Source organism: Arachis duranensis, chromosome 4 (genome assembly GCF_000817695.3).
Source record: "Arachis duranensis cultivar V14167 chromosome 4, aradu.V14167.gnm2.J7QH, whole genome shotgun sequence".
Taxonomy (NCBI): Eukaryota; Viridiplantae; Streptophyta; class Magnoliopsida; order Fabales; family Fabaceae; genus Arachis; species Arachis duranensis.
Genome location: NC_029775.3, coordinates 118,109,923 through 118,130,777, shown reverse-complemented (window position 1 = coordinate 118,130,777; position 20,855 = coordinate 118,109,923). Strand labels below are relative to the sequence as shown.

General features: G+C 32.7%; 4 protein-coding genes across 5 annotated transcripts; 2 read left to right on the top strand and 2 right to left on the bottom strand.

Moving 5' to 3' along the window:
- Positions 1-2,313: 2,313 nt before the first annotated feature.
- On the top strand, positions 2,314-6,975 carry LOC107486560 (O-fucosyltransferase 27). Its single transcript, XM_016107112.3, has 10 exons — positions 2,314-2,752; positions 3,231-3,315; positions 3,919-3,989; positions 4,076-4,164; positions 4,254-4,497; positions 4,601-4,713; positions 4,818-4,908; positions 4,998-5,126; positions 5,335-5,882; positions 6,089-6,975. Exons 1-10 carry the CDS (start codon positions 2,561-2,563, stop codon positions 6,552-6,554), a joined length of 2,028 nt encoding a protein of 675 aa, XP_015962598.1. The 5' UTR covers positions 2,314-2,560; the 3' UTR covers positions 6,555-6,975.
- Positions 6,976-7,096: 121 nt separating this feature from the next.
- Positions 7,097-9,944, bottom strand: LOC107486561 (transcription factor BIM2). 2 transcript variants are annotated; one of them, XM_016107113.3, is made up of 7 exons: positions 9,665-9,942; positions 9,381-9,477; positions 9,155-9,224; positions 8,960-9,055; positions 8,095-8,519; positions 7,486-7,615; positions 7,097-7,385 (listed from the first exon to the last, which is right to left on the bottom strand). In XM_016107113.3, the coding sequence occupies exons 1-7, from the start codon at positions 9,750-9,752 to the stop codon at positions 7,293-7,295; spliced, it is 999 nt and encodes a 332-aa protein (XP_015962599.1). In that variant the 5' UTR covers positions 9,753-9,942; the 3' UTR covers positions 7,097-7,292. The 2 variants fall into 2 exon arrangements, 1 of the variants encoding a protein (XP_015962599.1); XR_008008295.1 differs by having other exon boundaries at positions 7,366-7,385; positions 7,486-7,661; positions 9,665-9,944.
- A 1,904-nt stretch (positions 9,945-11,848) lies between these two features.
- Positions 11,849-12,966, top strand: LOC107486362 (dolichol-phosphate mannose synthase subunit 2). Its single transcript, XM_016106897.3, has 3 exons — positions 11,849-12,012; positions 12,359-12,486; positions 12,620-12,966. Exons 2-3 carry the CDS (start codon positions 12,397-12,399, stop codon positions 12,770-12,772), a joined length of 243 nt encoding a protein of 80 aa, XP_015962383.1. The 5' UTR covers positions 11,849-12,012; positions 12,359-12,396; the 3' UTR covers positions 12,773-12,966.
- A 1,618-nt stretch (positions 12,967-14,584) lies between these two features.
- On the bottom strand, positions 14,585-17,520 carry LOC107486363 (rhamnogalacturonan I rhamnosyltransferase 1). The gene is made up of 8 exons (XM_016106898.3): positions 16,879-17,520; positions 16,652-16,719; positions 16,445-16,533; positions 16,154-16,319; positions 15,774-16,063; positions 15,497-15,701; positions 15,230-15,387; positions 14,585-14,931 (listed from the first exon to the last, which is right to left on the bottom strand). Exons 1-8 carry the CDS (start codon positions 17,138-17,140, stop codon positions 14,670-14,672), a joined length of 1,500 nt encoding a protein of 499 aa, XP_015962384.1. The 5' UTR covers positions 17,141-17,520; the 3' UTR covers positions 14,585-14,669.
- Positions 17,521-20,855: the final 3,335 nt, after the last annotated feature.

Here is a 20,855-nt window from a genome sequence, read left to right as displayed (position 1 = left end):
TATAAAGTGCAAAAAAAAGAAAAAGAAAAAATACAAAAAAGGAAAGAAAAAAAAAGAAAAAAGAAAAATATCTTCTTTGCAATTATTGTCCTTTTCATATATTATTTTTTTTCACCTACAAGATTCGAGGACGAATCTTCTTTGAAGAGAAGGAGAATGATACACGCTTCAAATGTTTGTGATATGAAGAGTTCAAGTGTTATTTAGAAGATATTAGTTTACATTTTTAGAATGTTTTAATTTAATTTATTTTGACTTTGTTTATTTAATTATTAGATTGGGTCTTATGTGTATGAGTTTTAGGGTTTTCTTTGTTTTAACCTAATAAGAGGTTATAAATACCTCCTTAGCTATTGTAGTCGCAGTATATAATGATTTAGAGGTTTTAAAACCCCTTTTTGGTTTTGTGATGAAACCATGGTGTGGACAATTGAGGTTGAGGAGTCCCTCTCTTGTTGCATCGGGAATTGGTTAGAAAGTTGATGAGTCCCTTCGAATCAATTTTCAAACTATAGCGTTGACAAATTAGGTTGAGGAGTCCCTTTCTTGTTGCGTCGAGAAATTGGGTAAAAGTACAGGGATTCTCTTTGTACTCAATTTCAATATATCATTTTTGTTTCTATTTTAATTTCAATGTATCTTTTTTATTCAAATTTAATTTTTGTCTTGTTTATCTTTTTATTTTCGTATCATTTGATATCATATTAGGAGATGTCGGAGCTGATGTTGGCGACGCGGGAGTTCTCGAGGAAGACAATGAAATCAATAGCGGTGTTGAAGAAAGCTTGGAGGATTCAGGGTTAGAGTAATAGATCTTAACCTTGCTGATGAGTGTTTTCGATTAACCCTTAAAAAGTCGCAGCCTTTGAATGTGTGTGCAGAAAAAACCCAATCCATTCAAGTGGTGAAGTTAACGACAGTGATGGCTAATGGTGATGGTGGTGGTGGTGCTGTTGAGTCGCGATCGACATCAATGGAAAAGTGTGCGGCCGAAAGGGTTAGGGTGACGGCTGAGAAGGAGGGTGAGACGGTGGTACTGAGCAGTAATGTGGTTGATGTTGGGATTGGGTCGCTCAGAACATTGAGAAAGAGAGAGAGGATGGGGAGGGGGGAGGAGATGATAATGGTAGTGGTGGAGAGAAGGATAATTTAGGAATTTTATTTAATTTTTTAGGGTTTAGATAATTTTGCTTGTAAAAATTATTTTTTATGGGTACAAATGATAATTTTTATTTTTTATGAGTAAATATGTTAGCGTTTTCAACTTTTATGGGTAGAAATGATAGTTTATTTAAGAAAAAAAAAGAAATGACATATTTGAGTTATAGGAAGAGAATTTTTACTCCCTCAATGATTTCTCATATATGATACTAACAGATGACACATTAAATTCTGGATTTTTTATTTTAATATTGAAGAGTGAATAGAATTTTATATTAATATTACAAAAAAAGAATTTTACAGTTTTTTATAAATACTGTTCTGTACAAGCATAATACACAAAATATATATTACACTGATAATATATAATTTGTGTATTTACAATATAATTTATGTAGTGTAATTTAATATTAAAATAATATAATATATAATCTGTATATTATCTTTATAAATTCAAAAAAATCTGATTTAACAATTGGTCTCTATAAATTTTATCATTCTTAGAATTTTGCAAAATACTGTAGCTTCTAATATTAAAAAATTATACTAATTTTTATTCAATATTTAAAAAAATAAACCTCAAATTTCATGCATGTTAGCTCGATTGTAAAAGTAAATTTGTATATTTTTATTAACGAGTGGAGAGCGTGTTGAAGTTTGAAGGTGATTGAGGTGTATAATGTCTTGTGAATAAAAAATTGTGTCAAAAAATATTTATTAATAATAGTAATAATAATATTTTATTTCCCGTGTTTTTGCACATTGATTCGTAATTAACCAACAAAGATCATTCGACATAGGGTGCATGAAAGGAATTTTACCACTTTCATACATTAATTTTTTTATTATAATTTTGTATGAATATATTAAAAATAAAAACGATATTATTAAAATGGCAATAACAATATTCACTCTTCAACATAAATGTTGGAATAATTATGAGCTTATTGTGTGTAGATTTTGTTAAATAATTTGAGAACAAAATCCCATGCCTTAAAAATAATAGACTAATCACTTAAAAAGATATGGTGAAAATTTTCTTCTTTAAGAAAAAGGAAAAGAAAAAAAAAAGTAAAATAGAAAAAAAAAAACATAGTCCGAATACAAAGTTGGTCTTGATCCAACCAAATCCAACACTTGTTGGAAACATCACCTCTCTCTCTCTCTCTCTCTCTCTCTCTGTGTGGACTCTGGACTGTGTTATTATCTTAAACAAAAGACACCCTTTAACACGTGCCCATCTCAATCTCAAAGACTCTTTCAATCTCTCTCTCTTTTTCTCCATGTTTAGTTTGTTTCTAACTTCTCTTGTGGCTGCTGCTTCTGCTTCTGCTTCTGCTTCTGAAGCTCAACAGAGAGAGTGTGAGGGGGGAAAAAGAAACAATTTTTTTAGTATTCAATGAAAGGGGAAGTGAAGATGAAGTCAAAGATGAAATGGGTTGGTCTTGTTGGGCTTGTTCTCTCAGCTTTCTCAATCTTTACACACTTCCTACTTGCCAGATTCACTGAAATGGGCATTGCAGAATACCAATCCTCAGTCACAATCTTCTCTTGGAGACCCATCTTTGACTTACAACATTCTCCTTCAAATGTAATCAATCATCAAGCAATCATATCTCACAATAAAGATCTCAACTTCTTTTCTTAATTACTTTATTTGGGGCACCCACCTTTTTTGGCTTTTTCCTTTTTAATTTAATTTCTGTTCAACCCCAGATTTATTTGCATTGCTGAGACCCTTATATGTCCTTGGGAGTGTTTCATAGTTCACAAATTTTTGGCTTTGCACTTAACAAGATGACAAAGGTGTTAGGGTCATAGTCATACATTAACTTTGCTTTATAAACTTTGTTTCTCCGAAATAAGTGATGCTTTGTTTGTGTTCCTTGGCTTTGGATCTTTGTTAGTTTGTTCATTGACTGAATTTGGATTACATTTGAGTCTACCAAGTACTTGGAGTAATATTAAGCTGCAATTACTTTTAAGCATTACTTTTCTTGCATTTTTCCCCTTCTCTTTTCGGTTATGTTTTTCATTTTTAATCTTGTTTTCTATTTTTTGTGATGCAGAGTGCCTCATATAGAAGACTATGGGGTCCTGTAAAGCGTCTTGAGTCCTTGTATCCTGACTCAAATCCCAGAGGATACTATGCTGGTTAGTTCAACTTTTTCATCTTGTTTCCAATTCTACAATTTTGCTAAATTGCAAAGAATTTTGTGCTGTTATATTAGTTTGCTGCATAATCAAACTTGCGAGGTACTCTATTTTCGGATTGGTTGTCTCTTGATTGTTAATTTTTCTTAGTTGGAGCAATCAATTTTCTTTTTCTAGCTTCTTTTATACTACTTTATGGTATGATATAAACTTAGAATTATCAGATTATGGGGGTTTCTATATGAAGTCAATTGTATGTGTAAGCATGTGATGGTATGTGACTGGCACTTCAATTCTATTATACTTAGTGCTGCTCCTTATTGTAAATAAATTGCTATGTTATCTTTAACCTAACCTATGTCTGCGGAAACAAATCATCATACTTGATATGTGAATGTATACATTCATATATGTAGATTAACTGCATAATTCTGATTTTGGCTAGCTAGATCAAATACACAACCAGAAATAAACTAGTTCATTGAGGATATGGAATTTCAAATTGTTTGAAGGGTTCTGTGGATTCTGCACTTCATTTTGTTCTAAATATATGTATACATTCATATGTGAATACATATTTTATGGATCTTCCTTTCTTGATAGATCCCAGTTCACAAACAAATGGGTTTATTTTTGTCCGGATACAAGGTGGTTTTCATGACATCAGGAATTCGGTGAGTGTATGGTGTTTTGGGGTCTCTATCCTAGTGTACTAAAATCATGTTGAACTAAAATTGTATTCCTATCCGATGGTTTTCAGATATGCGATGTGGTTGTGGTTGCTCGACTTCTTAATACTACATTAGTAATGCCTGAGATCCTATCAACAACCAGCAGCAAGGGAATAAGGTTCATGTTCTTCCAACGAATTACAGAATCTAATGTAAAAACTTGCCTTCTGTGATCTAAAGTATTTCTTTCCAACTTATTTTTTTCAGCTCTCAGTTCAAGAGTTTTGCATACCTATATAACGAGGATCAGTTTGTACTCTCATTAGCAAAAGATGTCAAAGTTGTGAGAACTCTTCCAAAAGATCTCAAGGGAGCAAGGAGGAAGAAGGAGATTCCTGTTTTTAGAGTGCCATATGCAGCATCACCATCTTATTATTTGCTTCGTGTTCTTCCTGTATTAAAGAAGCATTCAGTAGTTGAAATAGTTATCTCTGAAGGTGGATGTTTGCAGGTAAACTAGCTCAGATAATTTCTGCTTCCCATTCAAGTTTTTATCTTAATTTTGGCTTCTCGCCCCCAAGTTTTGTCATATTTGTTTTATTCTCTTTTTGTAGTCCATTCTTCCACCACATTTTGAAGAGTACCAGAGGCTAAGATGTCGAGTTGCTTTTCATGCTCTTCGGTTCCGACAAGAAGTCCAGGATCTTTCTGCTAGGATTTTACAGAGGCAAGACAATCTTCATTGTCACGTCTCTTATTTGTTTGTTCTTTGCCTGGTTATTCTTTCTTTCTTCTTTTAGTTAACACATGTAGTTCCTAATACAATTATAGGTTAAGAGCCCCAGGTCGACCATTTATTGCCTTTGACCCTGGCATGACTAGAGAGGCTTTAGCATATCACGGTTGCGCTGAGCTTTTCCAGGTACATGTTTCAAATAAGATGGATGCCAATTCTCTCACACAAACTCCTTTTTATTCATATCTAAGCTGTGGCTTTATATTCCTTTCAAGGATGTGCACACCGAACTCATTCAACATAAAAGATCTTGGATGATAAAGCGTGGATTTGTCAAGGGGAAGCTTTCTGTGAACTCAGCTGAAGCAAGGTTGAAAGGTTCTTGTCCTCTAATGCCAGAGGAGGTAAAAAGATATGTTCAAACTTTGAGCAACTTGACTTGTTCAATGTCAATTAATTGGTCAGATATTCTCTTAAAAAGTTTGTAATAGTTATTGCAATTTTTCCATAGATCGTTTATTCGAGTACAAGGGCTTATGTTTGAAAAATAAAAGTACTACTATGTCTATACTGCTCCCATGTGTATTGATCAGAAGTTTTGATTGCTTTCAGATTGGTATTCTTCTGCGTGCTTATGGATACACAAAGGATGCGATTATATATGTATCCGGAGGAGAAGTCTTTGGTGGTCAAAGAACATTGATTGCTCTTCATGCAATGTTTGAAAATGTAGTTGATAGAACTTCTCTTAGCACCCCTTGGGAGCTGAGTAGACTCTACGGGCAAGAGGTTAACCTAGTTAATGCTCCTCCTGCACATCCTTTCACCGAAGAAGTTAAAAAGCGTGCAGCTTGGAAGAATGCAGGTCCCCGTCCTCGGCCACTTCCTCCACCTCCCGCAAGGCCAAAATCATATAATATAGAGGGTTGGTGGGGTTGGGTAGCAGAAAGCGACAATGAGCCGGATAGCACTGTCATGGAATTGAGGACCAATGCCCATAAGTTACTATGGGAGGCTATTGACTATGCAGTTTGTGTTGAAGCTGATGTATTTATCCCTGGATTTGACCGTGACGGTAAGGGGCATCCGAACTTTGCTAGCTTGGTCATGGGTCACAGGCTATATCAGTCAGCTGCATCAAAGACATTTAGACCTGACAGGTAAATTACCTTTATTTGCATGTATCTATGTATGCTTTCAACGAGTAGTTATCGCCATAAATCATAAGTTTGGAACACTGTACAATATATTTTTATTATTAAGATAAAAACTTAGACATTTTTTCTTACCATATCAAGTTAGATATCAAATGGTAAGTTTCAAATTTGTAACTTAGCACTTGGTAATCATTCTTCTGTTGATGCAGAAAAGAAGCTGTTAAACTTGTAGATGAGATCCGGAACCACACATATCAAGCAAATCATACCTGGCTAACATCAGTTCGAAGGCATTTGAGAAAAACATTACTTGATGGAATTATAGAAGCATCAAATAATTCTAAACCATCATCCTTTCTATCGCATCCAGTCCCTGAATGTTCTTGCTCAAGGCACAACGCCAACGAAGTATCAAAGAATTCTTCTGTTCCCTCAGCTTCCCAAATTTGGACAGCTCTTGGTGTTTCTCATCAATGTCCTGCATGGATGGACGCTGGTCCAGTTCCTCAAACAAAAGATAAGGAAAATGAAGACGATCTAGCCGACGATGATTCAATATCTGGATTATTCTTTGCACCAAGTGGTGTAAATCAAGGTGGTGGTGAAGCAGAAGTAGGCACTAAAGAAGAAAATCAATTTGAGGATCAAGATGAACTTGAGGGTGGGGAAAGATGACATCAATATAATATGTTAATGATTCACATTCTCAAGATATATTGTTCATAAATCAATTTTGCTTCCAACTGTTGCCATATTGGATTCAATCTGGGTGCAAGAAGTGGCGTGAAGTCATTGAGATGTGGCTTTGTAACTCTGATTCAGGAAGTTCAGTAGCAAGAATCATCCAAACCTGTGCCTTTTCACAGCTCAATTCCTCAAATATAAGCATGAAAAGCTAAATTATTGACCCAGATTTTTAAGTTTTGATGTGACCTAGCAAGAAAAGTGTAGTTATTATTAGGTTTAGGTCAGTAGTTTGAATTCTTTGTTAGGGAACTTCTGGTTTTCTCTCATTCATAGTTTTACAGACTGCATTCAACTAATGTAAATCCACTTCTGCAACTGTTGAAAGTAGTTTCCACATTTTGTTTTTTAACTGAGAAGACCCAAACTATTGCAATTATGTTGGAGCAACTTATTTCTATTGTTTAATTATTAACATTTGTAACATTTGTCTGTACTGATAGAACGTACAAATTGAACTCAATACATTCTGCTGAATGCAAAATATAAAATATTTGCCATTCAATCGCAAAATCAAGTGGAAGTGCTGCAAACACACACATATATATTTAACACATCTCCAGAATTAACCAGCATAGCAAAAATTGATGCGATCCAATCTAATCCTTCTTCCCATTTCGCCTAAGCTAAGACAAGAAACAAGACAATAAACGTGGGGGGTGGGCACCCTTAGGTTGCATCTCTTCTCAGCCTCTTTAGACTTTGATCAGAGTCTTCACTGCAGTAATTAACTCTATTGGTCACAAACTGGTTTCCATACACCTGAACAAATATTTGGCAGAAACAATGTTGTGAAAAATCCTTAAAAATTGTCCCTTATCGAACACAGATTGTTGACCAAGAAAAGAAGTATAAAACACACCTTTGAGCTAGATGCAGAAGGGGTAAAGCCCGGATTTGATCTTCTACCAACATCAATTTGCACTGAGACACTAGTCTGAGACAGATCCACTCCTGAAGACTGCAGAGCTTGTGTAAGAGTATCTAATACTCTGTTGGACACAGAAACCTAATCAGCAATGGCGTGAATGATATCCCCTTCCAATTACAAGATACTTGAAGTCATGTAATACTCTGAAATCTGAATGGACAAAATCCACTATTTCCTAAAAGCTTTGGTCCTCAACGAGAGGGAAGAATGGGATAACAGCTTGATGATTGTCCAAAATGGGGGTCAGTGGCTTTTGGCCACTTATCAAAGTTATCTTGCAAATTCTCTATCTATTCAAGGAGGATGATGAATAGATAGACAAGTACAAGATAGAACACTGATTGAATTAAGGAGGAAGTTCCAACAGATGGTAAACAGTGATGAAGGGTGGATCAAAAATAGGACAACAGGTTTCCTTACACACAGACACCGCTATCTCCGTTTTGTTCAACACTTGCTAAATAAACTAATTTATTTCACTACAATTTACAAACAACAAATAAGTGAAGAAACTGTGATAGACTTATCAAAGAAACTCACCCTTGCGAGTATGCATTTGAAATGCTTTGTGATTCACTTTCATTCGTCAGCTCTTCATGTTCCATCAACACATTATCCGAAACCATATAGTTGCCCCTGCTTGGTTTACTAAACAAAACTTGGGGCTGGATTTGGAAAGACATATCAGCATTAGATATAGGTTGATGCAGATGTTGGTTTGGCATACCACTGCTTACAACTGGGTCAAATGCATCCAGTCTCATTTGCATGCCCAATGGAACCGCTTCTACAGCTGAACCAATGGTGTGGCCCTTTTGGATAGTTGTTGTTGACAAGTCAGACTCTATTGGGTTCTGTACATTTTTTGGCAATAATGGAGAGACATCATTTTTCTCGTGAGCAGATCCATTTTGCATAGCTTGAGAAGTATCTGCCTTATTTTCTGCAGGTCCATGATGACCTCTCTGATAAAATTAGAGGTGAACAATAAAATTTGGATATAATCAGGCACAACCAGCCACTATGACAGTTATATACTATTGCTGCCACTATGCCATTTCAGAACTCATTTAACTGCGCATAGCGGAGTACTACAACAGACATGAATTTGAAGAAACTGCAGAATATGGTTAAACAAACCTAGGAATGAACGGAACTTAAATCAGTTAGCATCATGTAATGTAAGTAATGAAACTTAGTTGGAACAAGGCTTGGCAGTCGGGTTGTTTCTGTTTTGCAGTGTAAAAATAAACCCTGATCAAACTAGACAAACACAAAGGTCATATCATTACTACGAATTCCAAGTTACAATGCAATGCATTTATACAACATTTCATAAAGCAAGGCAGAAATGAACCAACACTCGGGAAAAATTTGCACACAGCGTAATTCCATGTAACCTTACCCATGGGATTAATTTCGTTGGTTCCTGATTCCATCCTTCACAAGTCTGTTCATAAATTTGCAGTTTTTCCTGCAGAAACTGAATATACTCAATAACCTGCAAATAAAAAGAAGGGTAAAAGATCCTTTAATTAAGTTCATAAGGACATAACATCACATAAAACAAGCTCACAAAAAACATGATTGAATAAATCACCTCCAACAAAAAGGAAGCCTTATCTCTTTTTTGATCATTTTGAGGAATAAGATCTCTCAGAACCTGAAACCTGACACACAAACACAGCTCATTTCAACCAACCATTTTCAACCATTACTATAAACATTCACACAAAAGGTTTACCAAAATCCTAAACAAAAGCATTTAACTCGTCTACAACAATCATGACTAAAGAAACAGTAAGGGAAACAAAAAAAGAGCTTGCCTTTCATTAATCTTACTCCTCCTACGCTGCTCGGTCTCTGAATGCTTCGAACGATGAGGGTTCACCCTCTTCCCACTATTTGATTCATCCAACTTCACTGCCAAGTTACAACATAAAAACAACAAGAACAACAATGAATAGTGACAAATTGACAATGTTATCGCTGAATTTCAAAATCTAAGTTGAAAAAGATAATAACTTTGAGAGACTCATCAAAAGACATAGATGGAACCACAAAAACCCCAAATTACAGTGTGCGTGTGAAAGAGAGAAAGATTGAGAACCTTTGTGAGGAGAAGAGGTGTCGGCAGTGAAGTGTTCATCGTCGTCGTCGTCCAATTCTTCTTGGTGGCCTTTGGCAGACCTAGCCATGCTGAAATTTGTGGATAAAAAGGGGAAATTATCCCGAGAAAATGGCAAGGGAAGGAAGTGTAGTGAAGCTGTTAGGAATGGGCAAAAACCTGACCCTAGTTAGTTGGAACTTAGAACGAGACAGGCGATGATGAAGCCTTTTAAAGCTTTATTTATTTCCTCTCAGCTACGCGCTCAAGTTTTTTTTGTCAAATAATGTTGCTAAACCTAACAAAAACAATTCACATAATAACCTTATAAATTTCGTACCTTTTTTGTGTGTTTTTTTACGTTTTTTTTTATTAGAGTTAATATTCAAAATCATCCTTAAAAAATATTTCGATCTCCATTTAATCCCAAAAAATAAACTTAATTAAAATAGTATACTTCAACTTAATCACGTTCGTCCTTCCGTCAACTCTCTTGATGACTTGACTAACGTCTGCTGATGTGTGACGTTAACTGCCACTGTGGCAGAGATAGTCACTGGTGCATCCATTTACTACCTCCATTCTCGCCGCAAACTAGCAATTTCAACACTTACCCAAGCATATGGTCCTCTGATTGTTAAACGCGACGTATTTATCGTCGAAATTAGGATTAGGGTTCAAACACTTAGGGACTGATTTAAACTGTTTTCACATAGTTATCTTGTCAGCAATAGCTTATGATACATTGGCGTCTACCACAGTGGTAGTTAACGTCACACGTCAGTAGACGTTAGCCAAATCATCAAGGGAGTTGACAGAAAGACGAAGGTGATTAAGTCGTGTATTTTTGGGAGATTATTTTGATTAAGTTTATCTTTCGGAGACTAAATTGGAGATCGAAATATCTTTAAGGGATGATTTTGACTATTAACTCTTTTTTATTATCCTTTTATTATTGCTGTTACTGGTTTATCGGGGTATATTAACATCATAATTTTTTTATACTAATTTAATATTTAACTCATATAAATACAAATATTTAATTTTCATAATTTTTGTTTACTATACTATATATTAATATAGCTTTTATTTTTGGATGAAAGTGACCATTTAATCCTTGAGAACCTTTGCATTAAATAAATTTATCTTTAAATAATAAAAAATATCAAATAACTCCATAAAGTTTGTTTTCGTTTGACATGTCAAGTTTTTCTGTTAAAATACTTGATGCTGTTAATGGCAAGAACCAATTTAAATAGATCAAGTTAAACACCTTAGGTAGAATCATATATAACACTAGCTTTTGATCCAAAATCTATATTCCTTATGAACAACTACAAAATTAGTCAATACATTAAGATTGATAGATTATTATTAGTTGAGTGGTTCTAAATATCAGATAATTTAATTAATATAAATATTAGTTTCTTTAAATTTTAAAATTAGATATATTTGTCTTTTAAAATTCTAAAATTAGACAAATTAATTCATGTCTACTAACATCAAATATTTTTTGACAAGATTTGATGTGTCTAACATAAATTAACGTCAAAAACCTTTTATTCTCTTTGGTATTTTTTTATTTTTTAAGAATAAATTTGTCTAAAATAAAATATTCCTGAGATTAAATTATTACTTTACTTTTAACTTTATCTATAAAAAATGGACATGAGATACACTAGTATGCTATGCTAATTTAAAATTTTTGTAAACTCCATAATATATAAAATAAAAATACTAAGTACATGTTAAAATTCAGCTAATAAATAAGTCATTATTTATTTATATATAAACATATGTATTATTTAATTTATTTTCAATGTATATTTTATATTTTAACTTACATTCTATACAAAGAACTAATTTGATAATTATTTTTTATACACATAATATGATTAATTAAAATATAAAAATTTTTATTAATAAATTATAAAAATATATCTAATTACGTAACTCTACATCAATAAAAATAATTATTTTTATATTAACTCTATAAATAATTATTAAAAAATCAAAATAATTAGATAACTCTGAAAACATGATACAATATCAAAATTGAGTTCTTATTATAATAATAATAATAATATGTATAAAATATTAAAATCACATCTTTCATTTTGGACTTGGGTCAAGATAAACAAAAGTAGACCCGACCCAAAGAATTCTACCCATACCCCCAACCCGGTTCCCACCCACCCAACGCAGACCCTCTTCCTCCTCCGTTAGCAACTTATGAGAGCTCCATGAAAATCTCAATTTTTTTTAATCTTCTTTTTCTGATTCTTGTGTTTCGTGAACGATCTCGTTTCATCGATCAAGATTCTCTTCGGTAGCCTTCTCCCCCATCATTGGTGATTATCTTCTTCTCTAATCTCTCTGTATTGTTCCAATTGCATATTCTATTTAAACTTTACACCATTTTTTTTCTCTCTTTTCCCAATCTATTCGGATTAGAACTTAGAAGACAAAAGCATTTCACAGTTTGTTTAAATTTTAGAACTTTACGTGGATCTGTGCCAATTGCTGCAAGTATTTAACTATTTATCTGTGATATTTGTTCTCCCTTACTTTACTCTTTCCATTGTTCTAATTTATATTAAAAACAGAATCTTTAGTTCAATAAAAACCGTGATTATAGCTAATGATATTTGTTTCAAGTGTCCAATATTGTGATGAATGCAAATTTGTTGTGAACAGGAGAGTGAGAAGAGCAAAAAGGGGGCAAATCTTTTCAAATGGAATTAGCTGATAGAGCAGTTGGATTTCTACTAACTTTTCTTAGCTTATCAATATTCACGTATTATACATTCTGGGTTATAATCCTGGTTAGTGCTATTAACTAACTCCCCAATTATATAGTTAAAATCAAGTAAGCTTGCTATTATTGCCTTCAAAATTTCAACTTGCTAGTAGGAGTAGCTTGTGTGTTGATGTTTTCTTTTGGTGTTTGATTTTCAGCCTTTTGTAGATGGTGATCACTTTGTGCACAAGTATTTCTTGCCTCAAGAGTATGCCATACTAATACCGGTTTCAGCTGGTGTTGCAATTCTTTGCTTCTTGTGCATATTTATTGGATTGGTCATGCTCAAATCAAAAAAGAAGAAGGCTTAATTGTTGTATGTTTTGGAGGTTATTTGGTTGTCCTTTATAATGTAACTAGTGTTCATTTTTGTGAAGGCAATTAGCGTTTTTTTATCTGGTAAATTGAGAAGAAATTTATTGCTTTATAACTTATAAGAGTTCAATATTACTATCCTATGACTATGAGTGGTTTTGTTTTGATTGGATTAGAGATGTTCACTAAATAGAGCAGTACATCAAGATCATTTTTTTTTTTTGCTAAGAAAGAAAACTTAAGATGTGTTTGTGTGTTGAGATTTTGGAGGAGAAGGGAAGATATTGCAGTGAAAAGTTTGACAAGTAAAATAGAATCACAGTCACCCTTCAAACCATTCACTTTTGTCCCTTTTCCCAAACCTTAATTCACAAAAATCCCTCTAAGGGTATGTTTTAATTGAGGGGGGTAAAAATGTGGTGAATGTTTTCATGGATGAGCTATGTGTAACTTTTTGCATCAATATTATTCATGAAAATATCACAAAGTCCTATTATTTATTACTTTATATTAACAGCTTTTAGAGGCAAAAGCCACCTTAATTGCTGCAGCTGAGGGTACAGAAACACTTAAAGTTTTGAAGTATGTTTTCCTTGCAATGTCTTGCATGCAGACAAGAATTCTGTTTCTGATGGATATTAGCCATTTGGTGGTATCCTGATATAATTTGCTAGGAATAACATGGGTTGTTTGACTTGGGATTATATATTCTTGATCTCTCTTCTTTATCACTATTTAAAGTTTCAGTGGTTCCTGGCAGAAAAAGTTTTTATAAGCTATTTACTTGATTTTATTGCTTATGCTCTTCTTCCTGGCCATACTGAATAAGTTATGTTTAGGTGAATAATATGATTTAATTTTGGTATCATGTCATTTGTAAAATTTCTAAATGAATCATTTGTAATACTTTGAAACTCTTGAAAAATTATGAAATAGATAAGATCATTTGAGTATGTACATTAAAAGTGAAACAGTTATGTTACTTATGATTTTTTATGAAAAAAATTATCAAAGTAAAAGACATGGAAACACCATAAGAGCTCCTAGATGGAAATTCTTTTGTCCAAGATTGAGGGGCCTCTTGGATTTTCGATTTGTGTATGATTAGCTTTCAAAATTACCCTACAATGCATGGGACAAGCAGAAGTTGACAAAAATGTTTGCTGGAACGTATTGTTCTTTGAGGAAAGAGAGGTGTAGTTGGTATCATCAAGGTTTTTTTGGATCACTCAAAACACTATCCTCCAAATTTGATTAATTGTTTAAATTTTGGGATCGGGGAACAATATATTAAATAATGCAGATGAAAGTTCTCTTTAATAAATATATACCATATTGTTCTCTTCAACCTTTATCAAACATATAAAAGTTCTCTCTCATATCCAAAAATATATTAGATAGAGTTTAGATGTCCTGATAGTGTAGAATGTTTTATATAGTCATCTAATTACATCTGTTCTTTGGATAACTATTTACGTGGTCAAGATAAAAAATAATTATTTTTGTTAACGTGACATTACGTAATGGAGTACATAAAATAAATGAAAGTTTCCTTTCTTTCAACATGTTTGATGCCACGAAGGTCGCTCTGATCGTGAAAGGGCACATTGCCGCAGCCAGAAAGCACAGCAAAAGCCATGGTTGTAATGTGGTTCTGTTTTCACGTTGGTTTGGTGAATCTTTAAGATGTGTTATTCTTTTTTCTTTTGTTAGAAGTTTTTAGCGTGCTAAAATAGTACACATTTTGAGTCTTATACATACAATGTTATTTGCAGCAAAACATGTAATTCATGTTAATGATTCTTGTGTTGAACTAAAAGCAATTAAGCAAAGGTAGGGAGGGACATAGCTCCTTCAATAACAATTGCCTTTGCCTTATGATTATGTTGTTAATCAAGATAATGTGCTTTCCAATGTTTCATGACTTTCATCTATCAATTGTAAACATTCATGAGGATTGGAATAAAAGTAGTCTTCTTCTTTTGGTCTTTCTGGAATGGCAATCCTTCTTTTTGGGCTTCCCAACCTATAGAGATGAGCTTCCTTAATAGCAATGGAGAACTCATCCCAGCTCAATGAACCATTAGTGTACTGATCTATTAAGTTTACCAGAAGCCTTCTATCCAGTAGTATAGTCTTTTTGAATCCTAGAAATCTGAAAAAAAAAAAATTATGATCTCAAATAATTAAACCATCAACTAAATTCATAGCAGATGATATCACTTGAACAGTTGAATTGAAATGAAATGTGTATAGCAAAGAGATAATGGCTTGTAAAGCTTTTCAGTTATGATCAAAGATGTAAATGATTTTCATTCATACATCTAAGACTCTTATATACCAGAAAAATTGCAACAAGGAAAAAATAGACTCTCAGAAAAATAAAATAAAGGTATTTCTTCACCACATCAAAGGTTAAGGTAGATTTCAGAAAGGAGCATAGTGACAAACACCTGCGGTGGCCTTCGACAACCTTGGCCATGTTGCCATCATATGTTGGAATGAATATATCACTTTCCAGGGACACAAGATAATCCAATGCAGCCATTTGTGATGAGTGATTCTGGAAATTCATCAAATCTGAAGGTTGCAGCAGAGTTTCCTTCCTTACCTGTTTCAGTTTAGACAAAATGATAATAATAATAATAATAATAGTAATTGAACAATTTGCACACAAGTATAGTTAGTGTACATGCATGGTTCTGCTTCTTTTTACTTACCAGATTAGGAAACTCTCTGAGTAAACTTGCCATCCTTTTCTCTCCACCATATATTTCACCAGCAGCAATATAAATTTGAACATTATGATCTATGCCTAGTGCTGTTAATGTTAGAGCAATTTCCTCAGGTGTTAAAGGGCATAAACCTTCCTTCCTCTTAAGCTCAGAATTAATGACCTTTTCCTTCCACATAGGATAAGAATATCTGAAATTTGATTTGCAAAGAGTTACATTCAAATGACAACTAGGGGAAATAATTTTTTCACCCTTAGATTACCTCATTCTTGTAAGTTCCTCCTCCTCCTTGATGTCACAACCATGAGCACAGCCAGAGAAGGCTAACATGTCCATCTCATATCTAAGGTGAAGTACAATGAAAGGTCCTCTTTCTCTCAAAATCCTCACTATCCTTCTACCAAGCTCTTCTATCTGGGAGGTAAACCTCAAAGCATTGAAATTAACATGGCAGCGCAGCTTCTGAATGTCGGTATGCAGTCCATTATTCGCAAGCCGAGCATCAGTTCTATTTAGGTGCACAACCTTGTGTTTCAGCAAGAGAGGAAGGATCTGTCACAACATTTAGTACAATTAGCTGTGCTGATGCACCAAAGACTATCTGATAATTGAAAAACAAAATCATGTAAACTGAGAAAAGACCTGATTTTCATAGTATGTGATGTTAGACCAGCTAATAGGAGACATTGAGAAGGACAGTCCTTGTTCAACTCTTGTCTTCACCCTTGATGGTAGTTGCTTTAATATCCGAACCTCGTCTCGCAAGGATGTAATGAAATGATTCACATCAAATATGTCTTGGAAGTCACTGCCACAACAATGTAAACAAGGTGAGGATTTTGTTTTTCCAACTAAGAAATTAGGGTAGTTGTAAAAATGGACACTTTCCAAACTCAAAGTATGATAGCAAGTAGCAAGAATTATGTGCATAACCTTGGATCAGCCCAGAAAGAGGTTTTATCCAGCTCAGGAACTATGAGAGTGACATTTAATTGTCTTGCAATAGCAACCATATCACATATCTGCATTGAGGGTGGGAAAAAAAAAGAAAAAAAAAAAAGGTAGGAAACCAAGTCTTTGAACTTTGAATGCCAATGATGATGTTGATTGAAGAAATGGTAAACAATGCAAATAACTTACTGCTGCTCTCATTTGGTTGAGTCCACCATTGCATGAGACCATAAGATAACCATTGTTCTTGTAAATCCCTGATGACAAGAACCATCAAATTCAGGAGGGACAAGCATCAAGCAAATTGAAAGTAGGTAGGGGGAATGATCAATAGAACAGCTCAAATAAGCATTCATAGAAGAAAAAAACATGAACACCTTTACAAGCAATTTTCTGTGCGTCCGAGACAGACTTACTTTTTGGTGGCAGAACAACCTTGGTTGGAACCAAAGACTTTTCACCAATTTGAAACACAACAGGGGAACTGAAACAATAAGGCATGCCCGTTAACAGAATTGGTCCCAACAATTCCCTCAGAGCAATCATTTGAGCAAAAATACTCCAAATTATTGCAGTTGTAATGGCTCTAGCAAGCCACACCTTGATTTCAGGCCTTATAGTCAACCTCTTTGAATTCTCAACTTTTTCAGAAGCCAACATTTTGAGCTTCATCTCCATCACCACTTCAACCCATCTTAATACCAATGATTCTTGTTTCAACTTTCACTTTGATTTTAACTCTTCAAAAGCCTTACTAAATTCCTTGAACTTAGAGTTAGTGATGCTTAATAAATTGTCCCTCAAGGTTCAAGGGTAATCCAAAGAGTGACACCTTTACCTTTGGATCTTCAAAGCAACCACATTTTGACCAAATTCCATGATTATTCCAAAGCCAAAAATGTGATCCATCCACCAGACATGCTGATGTTCTTGCTTCTGAATCACATCAATAGTTATCTTATACACCTTGAAATTCTAAAAACTCCTTGATTTTCAGCATGTTAGCAACTAGAACATAGCAATGTAGCTTTTCATTTAGAGTGAAGAAAAAAACAAATGGAAAAATCCAATTGAAATTCCCTAAAATGGGTCTAATGTTGCTTAGTTTTTGAGGGTATTGATGAACATAAACTATCAATAATAATAAAAAGAAATGACTTTTCCAAGGTACAAATAACAATGGTACTGAAAAGTTTGTAACTTGACAATGAGTTAACTCATTCTTTGGAAGAATAGAAGAGGGTAGTTTGATATAGTAAAGTGAGGGAAAGAAGCAAAGACACTGCCTCTAAATAAGGCGCCAAAAATGGAAAGGTAATGCATTTACACATTAAAAGACATTGGGACCCCTGTTAAGTGTTAACTATAACCAACATCAATTTGCATTTTGAATTTTATTATTATATTTTTATTAGTAATTTTCAATATTCTTTCAAAAATATATACTTTTTATTCATATTATTTTTTATATCGTTTGTTTTTAAAATAATTGTTTCTTTTAATTTTTTTATTCATTAAAAATTTAATGTATTTAGATAAAAGAAATGATTATCTAAATATATTAATGTTTTAAGAAGCCTTAAAAAAGTATTTATTTTAAGAAGGATGGATTACATCTCATCCTTAATGGTGAAAAAAAAGAATGTGTTTATAAAATAATAATATTAAGAAATCATTTGACACCACTTTTATTCTTATTTTTCTCTTTTTCTTATTTTTTCCCTGTTTTTACTTTTTTTTTTTTAATGTCAAATCCTATAAGCACGGACACTTTGTTGAGTTGCCGTGTCCGCGTTTCAGACACATTTCGGACACGACACTCGTCGACATTCGTTCGACACGCGTGTCCAACCGTGTCTTAATAAAAAGTAAAAAATTCTTCTCCGGACACACTTGGACACACCTAAATACCATCACGTGTCCGCGTGCCCAGCCTTATTCTTAAGATATATCGTTGAAATGAGTTTAGAAATAATATATATTATTATTTATTAAAACAAAATATTTTAAATACTTTTATATAATTAAAAAAGACATTAAAAACAGTTAAAAAATTATTTTATATTTTAACAGCAATAAAATATCAAAAATTCATTGTAATTTATCTAAAAAATACTTTATATTCTATATATATGCCGTGTCCTCGTGTCTTATAAAATTTTAAAATTTGTATCCGCATGTCCCGCGTCGTGTCGTATCCCGTGTCCGTGTCCATGTCAATATCCGTGCATCATACGGCAAATATATTTTTATAAACTCACCTAACATTACTCTTCACGGGATAAGAGTGAACATAAAGTCATAAATAATGAACACTTTTTGAAAGTAAATCTATGTTTAGGTTGGTCACTTAGAAAATGTGATTGTTAATCTCTCTTTTTTTGATATAGTACTAAAAAAATGTCTATCTAATCCGATAATAGGGTCAGATTAGAATTTGTTGACAGTTCCATCATATTTCCTTTGTCAATTTGTCAAAGCTAGATGACACGAAGTTATGAGAATTTGTGACTTAGATAATAATCAGGATATAAATATTTGGAATATGAAAAACCAAATAATAATAAAGAAGGACCAAAGGACCACCTCTTGTATTTTTGTTACTAAATTGCATGAAACGAGTTGATGAATGTGGATGAGAATAGTTATCTTCTTTTGAAAATAATAATGAAAAGATATTCATGGCCAACAACAAAGGAATGAAATAAATACCAATCAAAGGAATGAAATAGTTGCAGCTCAATTTTATGTGACAAGTGACTTAGCTGAAACATATGGAGATAAGGATGTGGTGGGAAAATTGTGAACAAAAGGTGCGGATTCAACCAAGTTGCAGCATGTTTTTGTCACAATTTTCCTCTTTAATGTTTCTGAAAGTTGGTTCAATACTTCAATACTCACTCAGAGATGCTGTTTATTTTATTTTATTTTATTCTTTTTCTTGTAATTTATATAAGTGAAATACTCACTTGATTGTGATTAAAACATGTAAGATATATAATCATTTATATATTTCTAGTTTTTTACCTAGATTAAATATTTAGGATAAATAATTGTATGATCTAAAGATCTAAAATTCAATTTTTGTTAATTTTAAAAAAAGTATGAAACAAAGAAAAAAAGAAAAAAATTGTAAAATTTATACAAATCCAAAAATGAAACTTACGACCAAGTGTAAGATGTATAGTTGTTTCCGTATTTCTCTCTAATATTTAAACTTTCGAGAGAAGTGATTCTATAAAAAAGTGATTATTTTTTCATCTAAATAAAACATCATGTGAATATATAATAGTTATTTTAAGGCATAGGCTTGCTGAAGCACTTTATTTAAAACAAAAACATCGCTTTTAAATTTATTTATAACCTATAAAAGTTAGTATCAACGTTTTTTCACGACGAGTTTAACTCATTTTTTTTCTTGCTAACGATGGTACGTTAGCAATTCTAATCACTTCGCAAAATTAACTAATCATTTTTTAGTTAAAAATTTTTAAAAATTAAAAGAAAAATTCTTATTTATTATATTCAATTGAATCATAACATATTAATTAAATACAATAAACATATATTAAAAATGTCATAATAATTATAAAAAATTTTAATTATAAATATTCAAATTTTACAACTTATACATATTAAGATTCTTACTATTATATTATTTGATTTATTTATAAATGCTACATAAGACTTTTACTATTTTTCAATCTTTTAATCTCTCATACTAATTGTCAAAAACTTCTCCAAGTATAAATTAGACACATCTTTTTATCAAGTACATTCAAATATATCATGACTATAAAGTTAATTCATAATTTTATATTATATTTTTTGTATTTTTCATTCTCATTCATTCATTTTTCTTTAATTATTTACAATTCAAAGAACACCGTATAAAAAAAAACAAAATATAATAACTAAAATAAATGTAAAATAAAAATAATAAATAAAAATGTAGTTTAAATATTTTGTAAAACATTTCAAATTTAACAGTAGTGCATTGCACGACTCTCCCTCTAGTTTTAATTAATGTCAAAAGAGTAGTATTTTAGATAAGGCTTAGATAGATTGTGTCTTGGTACTCATTCAAGTGCTTCTTCCTTCATTGACAATTTAACGCAACCTTGACAGTAGGAGACTGCCATGCTCCCAATTGGTTCAAAGTGCATGATATGATGCCATCAATTTTATTTTATTGATTTTGGGTTACTTTAAATCATTAGTGTTGATGAGAATCAAGTGAAGTGATTCATGCAAGGGCATAATTGGCTTGGTGAATGGCGAAGCTTGCATTATGTGGTTTGAGGCAGTTAGTCTTAACAAGCTAGAAAGAAATAGGAGGGTGTTTTTGAATTTGCAATTAAAGGAAATTAAATATTGTAACTCTCTAGTGCAA